Source organism: Rhinoderma darwinii, chromosome 3 (assembly GCF_050947455.1).
Source record: "Rhinoderma darwinii isolate aRhiDar2 chromosome 3, aRhiDar2.hap1, whole genome shotgun sequence".
NCBI lineage: Eukaryota > Metazoa > Chordata > Amphibia > Anura > Rhinodermatidae > Rhinoderma > Rhinoderma darwinii.
This window is the reverse complement of record NC_134689.1, coordinates 212068629-212082977: the sequence shown is the minus strand read 5'-3', so window position 1 is coordinate 212082977 and position 14349 is coordinate 212068629. Positions and strand designations below refer to the sequence as shown.

The window sequence follows — 14349 nt, the reverse complement described above, 5'->3', positions numbered from 1 at the left end:
TTGAAATTTTCTTGAAAATGTGAGAAATTGCTGCTAAAGTTCTAAGCCTTGTAACGTCCTAGAAAAATAAAAGGATGTTCAAAAAACGATGCCAATCTAAAGTAGACATATGGGGGATGTTAATTAGCAACAATTTTGTGTGGTATAACTGCCTGTCTTACAAGCAGATACATTTACATTTAGAAAAATGCAAATTTTTGCAATTTTTCACCAAATTTTGGTGTTTTTCACTGGTAAATATTGAATTTATCGACCACATTTTTCCACTATCATAAAGTCCAATGTGTCACGAGAAAACAATCTCAGAATCACTTTGATAGGTAAAAGCGTTCCAGAGTTATTACCACATAAAGTGAAATATGTCAGATTTGAAAAAATGGGTCTGGTCCTGAAGGCCAAAATGAGCTTGGTCCTGAAGGGGTTAAACACGCCAAAATGTGAGAACTTTTTCAATTTTATGCCACTTTTCAAAAAAGTGGACGGAGCTACGTGCGGCCCTACAAATGTATTTTAATTTACCTCAGAATTTGGCGCAAATGAAAGCAGAATTTTATGCCAGCTGGTGTACATTTCAGTTTGTGAAGCACGGACAGTCCAAGTAAAGCCAAATTTATTAAGTGCATTAAAAAAGTCAATGCCTCATACTCCAGCGGGCTTTTGATTAAGAATGGCAAATGAAATACCAGTCTTAGGGCTTATTCAGACGAACGGGATATATGAGCGTGCAACGTGCATGATTTTCACGCGCGTCGCACAGACCTATATTAGTCTATGGGGCCGTGCAGACAGTTGCGTGATTTTTACGCAGCGTGAGTCCACTGCGAAAAACTCACGACATGTCCTATATTTGTGCGTATTTCGCGCATCACGCACCCATTGAAGTCAATGGGTGCGTGAAAATCACGCATCCCACATGGAAGCACTTCCGTGGGACGTGCGTGATTCGCGAAACAGCAGTGAAAAGTATGAATGAAAACAGAGTGTCATAATGATGGCGGCTGCGTGAAAATCACGCAGCCGCGCATCATACGGGGCTGACACACAGAGCTGTTAAGTGCCTTTTGCGCACGCAAAACGCCCACGCTCGTGTGAATCCGGCCTTAGTAAATTCTCCACATTGCACGCATATTAGACACACAGCTCTGCACCGCGTGTAATGCGCACGCAGCTCCGCGTGTAATGCGCACGCAGCTCCGCGCCGCGTGTAATGCACACGCAGCTCCGCGTGTAATGCGCACGCAGCTCTGCGCCCTGTGTAATGCGCACGCAGCTCCGCGCCCTGTGTAATGCGCACGCAGCTCCGCGCCGCGTGTAATGCGCACGCAGCTCTGCACCCTGTGTAATGCGCACGCAGCTCTGCACCCTGTGTAATGAGCACGCAGCTCTGCACCCTGTGTAACGCGCACGCAGCTCTGCACCCTGTGTAATGCGCACGCAGCTCTGCACCCTGTGTAATGCACACGCAGCTCCGCACCGTGTAATGCGCACGCAGCTCCGCGCCGCGTGTAATGCGCACGCAGCTCTGCACCCTGTGTAATGCGCACGCAGCTCTGCACCGTGTGTAATGTGCATATAGCTCTGCACCGTGTGTAATGTGCATATAGCTCTGCACCCTGTGTAACGCGCACGCAGCTCTGCACCCTGTGTAATGCGCACGCAGCTCTGCACCCTGTGTAATGCGCACGCAGCTCCGCACCGTGTAATGCGCACGCAGCTCCGCGCCGCGTGTAATGCGCACGCAGCTCTGCACCCTGTGTAATGCGCACGCAGCTCTGCACCCTGTGTAATGCGCACGCAGCTCAGCACCGTGTAATGCGCACGCAGCTCCGCACCGCGTGTAATGCGCACGCAGCTCTGCACCCTGTGTAATGCGCACGCAGCTCTGCACCGTGTGTAATGTGCATATAGCTCTGCACCGTGTGTAATGTGCATATAGCTCTGCACCGTGTGTAATGTGCACGCAGCTCTGCACCGTGTGTAATGTGCATATAGCTCTGCACCGTGTGTAATGTGCATATAGCTCTGCACCGTGTGTAATGTGCATATAGCTCTGCACCGTGTGTAATGTGCATATAGCTCTGCACCGTGTGTAATGTGCAGTGCAGAGCTGTACAGAGCAGCATTGATGTGTTCTCCATGAAGCACACTACCTGCTCATAAGAACATTTCCACATAAAAAGAAAATAAAGAAGAGGAAAGCGCATGAAAGTCGTCCAGCAGCAGCGTCTCCTGCCGCACATGTGTCCCAGCATGGAGGGAGGGCAGCACTGGTCCAGCTCCATGTCCCCCTTCTCCCGGGAGTCACAGTGATGGGTGTGGCTGACACTCTCCTCAGCAGTGTACTGGATTGAGCAGCCAGGGGGCAGCACGCCTCCCGCTCACTGACTGACACCACTCGGCTACTTTCCATGCACTGTGTGCCTCACAAGACATTGCTGACACGTCCTAGGAGCCGGGATTACTGCTCAGAGGAGAAGCGACATTTACTAAGAACAGAGTGCGCACTGGTAATGGGAAGTATCCGCGCCTGCCTGTAACCCGCGAGCTGTGGAGCTCCTGTGATTCCCTCCAGAGTTGGGTACGTTACTTTCCATGTGCAGCAATGACAGCTGTGGAGCTGAACTTCTGTCAGGATATCTAGAATCTGTAATGTATGAGACCGGGCACCTGCCCCCTCCACTGTTCTATAGCCCTCTCCAGGCCGGGCTAGTGTGGTGGACAGATGGCTCTACCCGGGCACATAGCAATTCTTATCTTATACAGAGACCTTCATGTGGCTCCGTCCCGTCCACACTGTACTAGGACCTGCAGCACATCACTCCTTTCATCCTAAACTGCAGAGCAATAGTATGGATATAGCAAAAATGGGCTTAGGTGGCGATACCAATGACTTGTATACTTTATACTTACAGTAGCAGATATGTGAGACTTATAATTTTTTGTAAACGGATAGATAGATAGATATGAGAGATGAGATAGATAGATAGATACACAGATATTAGATAGATAGATACACAGATATTAGATAGATAGATAGACGACAGATAGATAGATAGACAGACAGACAGACAGATAGACAGATAGATAGATAGACAGGTATGTGATAGAAAAATAGATATACAGACTATATCTATGCAGAAACAAGATGCAGGATAGCAGATTTGGGGTTAAATACTTGGATAGTTTAGTATAGTGATCTGTATTGTACAGTGTGTGTATCACAATATTAATGGCGACATTGTGACATAGTTGCTAATAATTCTGATCATCTTAGGTGACTCATCGGACACAGTTGTGTATCTGACACATGAAATGCAGCTATAGGTTATATGCTATGAAGCTGTGGCATTGTTTCTTTTACAGGTTTATTATTGTTATTTCAGTAAATCTCAACCAAAAATGTAAATATAATTGGTTTATCGTTTAGTTCCCTAAGATCAGATCTCGGCTAGAAAATGGTGCATAAAATGAATGTGGACAAAATTGGCTCCAAATCTGTTCTGAATCTGTATTAGCCAATATTAGGAGTAACATATTGGTGTGCATGTACAAATCAAAGGGATGCAATTTGCGCCATTTCTGATAAATCCTAGATGGACCTGTCTTTACATTACTGATCATCGAGTCTGTACTTGCTGTGTAGATTGTGGTATATGGGCATCCATAGACCCTGCCTGTGTAGCCTAGATAGTAGCCCATACAGGGGTCCCCTATGGGAGGTGGGCATAGCTGGGGCTTGGGACTGGAGCTTCTTTAGCAGTAGTGATGATCCAGTGTCACATTGTTCACACAGCGATATAAGCCAGGATCTCCGCTGGGGAATCTAATGGTTTCATGAGCATTTTCACACTCCGCTGAGACAGAACCCCTTTACATCTCTATTATACTGTATATATAATGATAGAGGTGTAAGCAAATCAGGATTCTGCACATATAGTCATCATGATGATCATCTTTATTTATATAGCGCAAACATAGTCACAACATAGCACAAACATAGTCTGCAACACTTTACAATTGGGGAAGTAGAAAACAAATAAAATTACAAAGAATCAAAACAAATAAAGAAAGAATGAAACAAAAGGAGATGTGTCCCTGGCCAGACCTGTGTATGTATCTGCTGCAGGTGACATACTATGAAGACAGAATGGATCAGCCTTTCTCTATGTGTCCCCCTTCTGATAGCAGCCCCTTCCCTTGTTTACTTTATATTGAGTTGCGTTTGGGTTTGCCCTGCTGTAACACTAGGTGAATGTTAATACCACAGACTAAAAACCTATTTGAAGAGAGCGACTGTTTGTTATGCTTTACTTTATGTGCTTTATGGATGATGATACTTTAATGTGTCTGTTGTGTTTGAAGAGAAGTCCACAAGATGTTATCACAGCTGAGAAAATGTTGGAGAAGCTCCTAGTGTGTATTCAGGTCCAGGCGGTAGAAAGCCTGGTCAGAATAGAATTGGGACGGGCACTCTATTAGTACCTGCTTATGTACATCCTGTGATCACACATGCTCACTATGGGCTGACATTGTGGAATGTGGACATAGGGGGACATAGCCTTCACATTTCAAGTTCGTGGTTCTCCCTCCAGCAGGTGGAGTTATTTTTCACATGATACGACTATTTTATGTTTCCTGCCTTGATATATCTTAATACATAGCTTGGCGAGCAGGTCTAATGATTTCATCATCTTCTCTTACAGGTTACAAGGCCTGGATTTATATATAAAAATAAAGAACATTCAACCAGCATGGCATCTGCGGTACTCCAGGTTATGATTGGGCTAGCTGTGTACACCACTTATGCCATGGGATCTTCACAGCCGCAGGCAAGAATTGCTTTGACATTTGATGGTAAGAAATATATCTTTTATCTTCTAAGCTTAGAAGCACCAGCCATTATTTAGCATGGTTTATGCACATGTCAGTTTTTGATCAGAGGTTAATCTATGAAGAATGAGGATGTTAGATATGAAATTGAGAGCTATACGTTTATGTATAAATCACTATGAGGGTAAAAGTGCAGAGCGTCATGCCAGCTCCAGGGGCTTAGTCATTGCACGGTCTGGGCCTGATTGATTCATCTGCTACTGCATGCTGGACGCCAGTCAAGGTTACAACTGGCTGTATACTTTACATACTATGAAAGACATATGAGAACCTAGCGCAGACTTGGCAGAGTTCTCTTATTAAAACCAAACCTTTTCCTCTGAATGATGAAAAATTCCGCACAGAATAAAATCAGAATGGAAAATAGTGAAGAATAGTGATACAGTATTAATAACCGAATGGAAAATAGATTCATATTTGTGTCTGACATCACCTACTAAAGTTATAAAGACTATTGTACTGTAAGGGTATGTGCACACTGGGAGGATTAGCTGCGGATTTTCCGCTACAGGCCTCATTGTGGAAAATCCGCAGTGTATTATAGCAGCAGCATAGTGTGGGTGATATTTGAACACATTTCACACACAAGATGTGAAACAAATAAACTGAGAAAACATAAAAAAATTGACCTGCGGTGCAGATTTTTAATCTGCAGCAAGTCCATTTATGCTGCAGTTTTGTTGTAGTTTTTCCCCATTGAGTTCAATGGGTAGGTAAAATCCGCAAAAATAGACTGGAAGTGTTTCCACTGCAAAATTGCAAATTTGAAAAAATAAATAAATAAATTACCCATATATATATACATATATAATATATATATATATATATATATATTTTATTTTTTATTTTTTTCAAATTTAATAGAAAATATGTTTTTACTTCCCTGGCATTGTCTTAGCTATGGCTCCTTGTCTCCCCTTCTCACCTCCATACCTGGCCTTCTGGGATGACGTTTTATCCCATGTGACTGCTGCAGCCAATCACAGGCTGTAGCGGTCACATGGGCTACAGCGTCATCACAGGAGGTTCGGCTTCACGGGGACCAGAGGGACGCGTCGCTATGGCAATGCCAGTGAAGGTAGGTATTTGAAATTGTAAAAAAACGGCTCTTTTTTTCGCAGCGGGTTCTAGGTCTGATACGCTGTGTACTCTTACGCAGCGTATCCGACTTGTATGAACTTACCCTAAGGGGTTGTTCAGTCTGATTGGGGTGATTGTCTGCAACTCCTCTCCTCCCTCATGGTTTTAATGGTGACGGATCCGGTGCCAATGGTTTCCATTTGTCTCCATTGTGCAAGGGTTCTGTCGTTTTGACGGTGGTTTCAGTTTGTGTCAGTCATGGCTCCGTTCCGACCAAAAGCTCCGCTGGAACATCGGAACGGAGCCCTGATGCAGATGTGAACATAGCCTTAGAGGTGTTCATTATTACAGTATTTTTATTGTTTTTTTTTTCTTATTTAATAACAGGGGTTGGAAGTGTCGGTGCATTTTATTGTGCTCCAAATCTTGTGTGACTGATATCTGTTTCCATCAATACAATATATTAGGTTGTAAATGAATTTCCCTAACGTGTGATGGATTATAGGGGCTTTTCGTGTTCCAATGCAATTTATTGGCTTGGATGTGTCCTTGTGCACCTTTTCCTCCTTCTCTCTTAAAGGGAACCTGTCACCAGCATTTTAGCTATAAAGCCAGCAATACCTGGTGAAAGTGGGTGAAAAATCATTGTCATCTAAGCTATAAATATGTTCTAAGTAAGTTCTGTACCTTTAGTATTCCGTTTTTCAGTGGTCCCACACCGTATGCAAATGAGCAGAAAAGAGTCAAATCTTCATCTGAAAAGAGTCAGATTTTCATTCCTACAGCATCTCAGAGTGGACTCCACCTCCTTCTTTTCGATTGACAGCTCCTTAGCCAGTCAGGGCCGGACAGGTGGTGGCAGTGGGCGTGGTTAAGCTCCATCCCAGAGGGAAAAATAATTACCATAAAAGGCGGGAAGAGTTTAAACGACTACATTTACCGACAGAGGAGGACTTCTGGAAAGAAGAGCGACAGGAACGAACTCTGGACAGCTGCGGCTATTGAGGGGTCAGGCTAGTTTGACAGGTAAGATGTTGATGACAGGATCCCTTTAAACAAATGTGACTTGGCAAACACACACACAAAAAAATGCTCACAAGCATCCGTAGGATGACGTTTATAAGAAAAAATAAGTCCGTTCATTTTCATCAATCATTTATTTAAAAGGATAAAGATATCATAGAAGAATCGGTTTCCGTACGAGTTTATTCCGCTACTGCTAAATTACTTGACCTTGTGGTTGACTGTAAAATATCTGTGTGTAATTTGTTACCATTTACTGCTTTTGTGCTTTTGGATGTTCGCGTGAGCCTGGTTAGGGGCTGAAGCCATTCTACCTGTTTCTGAATTAGAGAGTAGGATAGGTGGCTGTCATATAGGACTTTATATTTAATGTTGACTCTCCTGCACAGCAGGATAGTTGGCAGTCATGCAGCGCCATATATGTAATAGTGGCCCCCATGCACATGAGGATAGGTGGTTATCATATATGATCATATATTTAATTTGGGGCACACATGCACAAAGTTATAAGCGGCAGTCATGTAGCCCCATATATTTAATAGTGGTCTCCATACACAGCAGTATAGGAAGTTGTTATAAAGGGCCATCTATTTAATGGTGGCCCCATGCACAACAGGATAGGTGGCTGTCATGTAGGGCTATATATTATATGGTGGTCTATATGCACAGTGGGCTGAGTGGCTTTCATATAAGGCTATATATTTAAAGAGGCTCTGTCACCAGATTTTGCAACCCCTATCTGCTATTGCAGCAGATAGGCGCTGCAATGTAGATTACAGTAACGTTTTTATTTTTAAAAAACGAGCATTTTTGGCCAAGTTATGACCATTTTTGTATTTATGCAAATGAGGCTTGCAAAAGTACAACTGGGCGTGTTGAAAAGTAAAAGTACAACTGGGCGTGTATTATGTGCGTACATCGGGGCGTGTTTACTACTATTACTAGCTGGGCGTTGTGTATAGAAGCATTATCCACTTCTCTTCACAACGCCCAGCTTCTGGCAGTGCATACACAGCCGTGTTCTCCAGAGATCACGCTGTGACGTCACTCACAGGTCCTGCATCGTGTCAGGACACATCGGCACCAGAGGCTACAGATGATTCTGCAGCAGCATCGGCGTTTGCAGGTAAGTCGATGTAGCTACTTACCTGCAAATGCTGATGCTGCTGCAGAATCAACTGTAGCCTCTGGTGCCGACACGATGCAGGACCTGTGAGTGACGTCACAGATCTGCACTGCCAGAAGCTGGGCGTTCTGAAGAGAAGTGGATGATACTTCTCATCAGAACGCCCAGCTAGTAAAAGTAGTAAACACGCCCCGATGTACGCACATAATACACGCCCAGTTGTACTTTTACTTTTCAACACGCCCAGTTGTACTTTTGCAAGCCTCATTTGCATAAATACGAAAATGGTCATAACTTGGCCAAAAATGCTCGTTTTTTAAAAATAAAAACGTTACTGTAATCTACATTGCAGCGCCGATCTGCTGCAATAGCAGATAGGGGCTGCAAAATCTGGTGACAGAGCCTCTTTAATGGTGGCCCCATGCACAGCAGAATAGGTGGCTTTCTTATAGGGCCATATATTTAATGGTGGCTGTCATATAGGGCCATATATTTATTGGTGGCCCCCATTCACAGCAGGATAGGTGGCTGTTATGTAGGGCTATATATTTTATAACGGCCTACATGCACAGTGGGATGAGTGGCTGTCATAAAGGGCCGTTTATTTTATGGTGGCGCCCAAGCACAGTGAAATCAGTGGGGGTCATATAGGGCCATATATTTAATGATCGCTCCCATGCGCAGCAGGGTAAGTGCTTGCTCCCAGTGAATGATAAGCTGCCGTCAGAGGGGTCTGGCTGCGGCTTCTTCCCCTTTGTGGGGTTTTAGCTGTGTATAGTGAGCTGTACTGTTGTGACAGTAAACACATAAGGGTTCGATGTTTATGATTAATTATGAAGTATCAGTGATATAAAATTCCAGCAAATCATTTTTCTCAAGGACATTGAAATGTTTAGTATTCTCCACTGCTAAATAGAATTTGCTTCAAGTAAATGAGAAGGTTTGTAATTAAGTTATTGTACCATTAATATATATAAAAAGGCTTTTATTTTTTATCTTTTTGCCTGTCAAATTCTATTGATATTTTAATACCTATATTTTTCCATTCATCCTATTCCAACCTCACAACTGCCATAAAACTTGTTATCAAGTTGAGTGTGTTTTGCATGAATAAAAGCGCTGTGGTTTCCCTCTGGTAAATGTATTTATGAGCTGTAAAGTCGGCTACCACATAAGGGAAGGTGAGAATAGTAACGCTGATTATTATCTTCGTCACGTGACTCATGCTATCGCTTCTTTGTCTTTGTGGAACCTGCAGCTTTCTTCTATATTTAGGACATAAATTGCTCCAAAGCAATTAGGTAGTTTAAAAAAGGACAGAAATGTAATAAGTTTAAATAAAACAGAATACAGCTTGTGCTTGCCACATTATATTCTTACAGTACCGTACGAATGTCAAATGTGACTCAATGTTCCAGAAGGCACTGCTCTTGTCATGTGTACTTTTCTCTTTGTCTACAAATCCTATCACATAAATGGTATTATAATAACCTGGAGAAGAGCTGACGCCCTCCTAAATCGATATAGTAGTAGTCGGTGTTCCTGAATCTCTAGTCAAAGTACCATTTTTATGGATTTGCCCCTTTAAATTTTTTGTCAGTGGAAAAGTTCATGCTTCCTTAACATTGACAGACTTGTTGTTGTTGTTGTTATTATTATTATTATATATCGAACGTGACTATTTATAATTCAAAGTGTTATCTAATTGTGAAATTCAGTAACACTGTATGATGGGGCATGTAGTGCAGTACAGGTTTTCAAGACCGTATTGCACCTGATAAGCTTTTGCTAGCTATACATATAATGGGCATAATACTGTAGACTGTGTGGAGAATTGGGCTGTGTATGGACACCTAATGCTATCAGTGCATTGAGTGATATCTTTTGTCTTGGTAGAAGAATAGTTATTATGGTGCATCATCTATGAGATATTTTTTGAACTGCACACAGTGTCCAAGGTTGGACAGATCTATCACTGACGGTCGGTGTTGTTCACAAATTTTCCTGCCTATGGCTATCCTTATATACAATGGCTCTGCAATTATTTGGTATCTTATTGAAATTATGAATATAGGTGTAACGTTTTCCTTTGACAAGGACCTAACTTTCAGTGTTTAAAGCCTCCCATTCATATTTCCCACCCCAGAACTGTTTAGTTCTAGTCTGAGTAGAAGTGTTAGGGGGATGGGCCAATTTAACTAATGGCTTAGTTTTTAACTATGGCATTTTAAGGGTATTCATTACAAAAAGCAATTTCTGAGTATACCCCTAGCATATATGTAGCAATCAGCCCGAAACATGTGGGTTTGGTCTCCCTAGAGATTGCCCTAAAGGGTTTTACGTATGTGTCCATGCTATGGGAAAACTAAACTGTGAGCACCATTGAGAACAGATACAGATATAATGAAAATGGCATGATCACACCTGGATATCTGTGACATTCAAGTCTATTGTATAATGGCAAATATATCTGTGAAAATTGGTGTGTGTGTAATTGTGTGTGTGTGTGTATCTATCTATATATATATATATATATATATATATATATATATATAATCACATGTATATCACCACTTAGAAATGTGTGTCTGAGCATTGAAGTCCAAGCAAGTGAGATCTTAGTTGCAAATTGGATTATGGGTCTGAACAATTCTTTTTGGCTTTAACACTATTGAAAAGGAAATCCGGGATACTGCTTTTCCAAATAAGACAAAGGAAGATAAAGGGATTTTCATTAGAGATTTGCTTTAGTGACAGAATGGTAGTTTTAATTCTAATTCAATGTAACATTAAGAAATACAGATTGTATAAGGATAGGCCTGAAAGCATTTTGATCCTTTCAGTTTAAATTCTATTAACACCAGAATACGACATTTATAATGGGAGTCAGCAGCCCCATAAGTGATATGTGTGTTCTATAGCTGCAGAGAACAAGAGATGGGGCAGAGGTCAGCCATATCTGGTACTACTATTATGCGGAGTAAGTTGGGCATTACTAATTCAAGCAGGAACTATCTTCCTTTCCTCTTGTTTCCAGGCTTTTCTGTGATCAAGAGTTATCTTGGGGTCTATTCATCATTGTCATCAATGCATAAAATTGGTGCTTTCGTTTTCAAGAGTCCAGTTAAAGAAACAGAGCGACATTTTCTTGGTTAATTGCCTGAACTATACATTTTAAGTGCATATTTAAATAGGTCACAGCATATTGTTCACTTATCCCGCTGTTCTGTAAATTTCTTCAGTTAAAAGAAACCTTCGCTATAGAAAATGTCAGTTCCTGCAGTAACTTCTAATATAAAACTGTCTGAGTGATTGCTGACTATTGTTACTAGTCTGTGTGGTAAATTACCAAGGGAATGGCTGAGAATTGTGTGTTTATCTGATGAAAACCAATGTATTCCAATGATATTGACACACAAAGTTTTGGTGGATCTGGGGAGAATCATTGAACTTCTGAATATTGTATAGTATGTTCGTATGCACTTTGAATGAAATGAGATTTCTGCATTTAATGAAATTAATTTCTCCAAGTGTTGTTGATCTTTCCCACATAAGTATAATTAAAGGAATTAGCACTTGCATATATTCCCTTTGCAGAATTTGATTAAATTCTTCTCAGCACAGGGAGAATCCACTTGCCCTGTGGCCTTTCCTAAGCCTGGGTGTGTGTGGAATCAGCAACTGCATGGATGCCTAGGCCCACAGGCCCCTCTGTAGTGTTTACTTTCTATATTAAGTGCATCATGGACTTGGATGTGTGCCATAGCATCCTGAATGTAGGCCTGTCTGTATGGCCGTAGCGTTATGTCAGCTTCACTTCTTATCAAAACCTATTGAGATTGCATCCAAGGTATAATGGATCAAGTAGGAGGGGGATGTATCATGTGCAGAGCATATGAATGGGCTATGAATAAAGGAGTACACAAATTATTGGCTGTCAGTATTTGATATTATAGAGAATGAGGTAAATTGTCATGAACATTTGTCTAGTTGAAGGCTATGTAAACCTTTGAAATGCATTTTTTTTTTTAATAAAAAAGTTAGTCAGTGTGATTAGTGCAACTTTCTAGATAGTTTTATTAAAATTTATTTTTACTTTTTGAGATATAGCTGCTCTTTGTTCTCTATACAGAGCAGCTGTATCTTGCGCTATATCCTGCTCACGTCAGGTCTGCGGGACTGACGGGTTCAGTGACAGCGGGTCCTTTGTGTCTCTGACAAACAGTATCCACCTGTAAGCTATCATATCTAAGTTCATAACTAAGATGTGATAGATTACAGGTGGATCCTGTGTGTCCGAGATATGCAGGACCCACTGACACTGAACTTGTCAGGTCTTCGGGACTGACAGATTCAGGTCCTAGTGCACAATACAGCTGCTCTGTATAGAGAATATAGAGCAGCTGTGTCTCAAAGAAAAAATAATTTTTAATAAAAACTATTTAGAAAGTTGCACTAATCACTGACTAATATTTTTATTAAAAATAAAATAAAGGTTTACATAACATTTAAAGGTAAGGACTGTAAAGTAGGTAAGCAAGCCCAATTATATGGTGGGCACATGGGGCATGTGCCCTAGGGCATTCACCACATTGGGGACATAAGGGGTCTCCATTAGCCCACCTTCTCTGATGGCCATTCATTAAACCTTATTAGCTAAAAAGATGCAAATATTGCCATGCATAAGTGGGTCTATCTTTTGAAGTCTAAAGGATTCACTGGCTTGGCTGTCTCCTTAACTCCTATAGACTTTAGTGGAAAAGGCCAAGTGCATGCACGGCTACCTCACCCATATGTGGCTGTGATAGGAATCAGGTGGGGTCCGAGTAGCTCACTAACTTTAATCTGTCCCTGTGGGTAAGCGTGTCACGTGTTCAACTTGCTAGTTTATGATCTGGCTAATTGCACATTTTCCATGTGGCTGTATTATATCCTGCATATCAAGTATCAGGTCATCGACCTTCAGTACATGCTCCCTTGCTGCTTTGATTCTATATAGCAGGCTGTGCATTCTCTCAGTGCAGCTTCTATCACACAACTAGAGCAATACTTCTCCTGTTGAGTTTCTAGAAACACTCGTCGATTGCATAAGAGCCTGATCTGAAATACATTTCTCGTCCCCAGGGGCTGGTAGCCACAGTATTTTGTCAGATTTCACATTTTGTGGTCAACATTACTCAGGGGATTTGTGCTTTCTTTTATTTACTTTTTATCTGACTGCCAATTTCTGCAAAAGCTATGCAGCATGAGTGGAATGTCTATTCACGTGGACTACTGTTTAATATTTAACTTTTTCTGGCGTAGCTATAAAATGCCTACATGTGTGCACAAAAGATAAGTGTCTCTTCGCTTCTGAGACATCTGAAAAAATGGTAAATATTACTAATACTGTCTAAGTTTTAGACTGCGTAAACCTAGACAAGGCAGTCAGAAAATTTATCAAAGTGGTGCGCGCTTTGATACATTTGCCACATCTAGCTAGACATGTTGGACACTTTTCTCTTCCTTATGCCACCTATTAGTTGGCTTTGTTTCCGCCATTTCTTTGCTCAAAAGCGTAGGTGTCACACTTGAAACCATGCACATTTCCGCCAGACCACGTCCCATTCCCTATTGCGATGCCCCCTTGTTAAGCGTGTTGAAAAGGTGTCTAAAACAGTTAATAAATGTGGCGCACAGCATGCACTGTATGCCACATTTCTGGTTCCATTTCAGCCAGAATTTTGTTGTATTTTGAATAGTAAATCTGCCCTACTGTATATAACATTCTTATTTTAGGGGGACTTTTTGCAACTTCATTCTTGCCATATGCATAATGTAAAAATTGGTTGTTTTATTTATTTCTGTGAGTGAAATTCTAGGCGTATTGAGTTGAGCGTTACGTATATGTGGAGTAGTCATCACCGTTATTTTAATAGGGGTAGGGGTTGTCCAGTATAACAAATATATATAAATGGTGTTCATAAAGTACTAGAACTGCTCTGTTTACATACAGGAGATGAAAACATGTGTAGTATTGATAATTTATATACTCAATGATGTCGATGGACTATTCATGTATTCTAACATGGAAAATGGGAGAAATTACATTTTACTGGTCCAGAAAATAATCACTTACTCTCTTCAGAGTTTTGTTATTTTACAAGGGCTATAAAATATGCTGCACTTAAACATCTTATGGATTATCTATTTATGAGTGTCAAGAGGTTCTCTCTAAGAAAATTGTCTAA

The 14349-nt window shown here is 41.4% G+C and overlaps 1 protein-coding gene across 1 annotated transcript in view; it reads left to right on the top strand.

Moving 5' to 3' along the window:
• The first annotated feature begins 2353 nt into the window (after positions 1-2353).
• The window catches only part of SEMA3C (semaphorin 3C), a 157031-nt gene continuing 145035 nt past the window's right edge, over positions 2354-14349 (top strand). The window contains exons 1-2 of the mRNA XM_075857354.1: positions 2354-2578; positions 4704-4854. Of these exons, the coding sequence (XP_075713469.1) occupies positions 4752-4854 (103 nt within the window). The 5' untranslated portion in view covers positions 2354-2578; positions 4704-4751. The remainder of the gene's footprint in view (positions 2579-4703; positions 4855-14349) is intronic.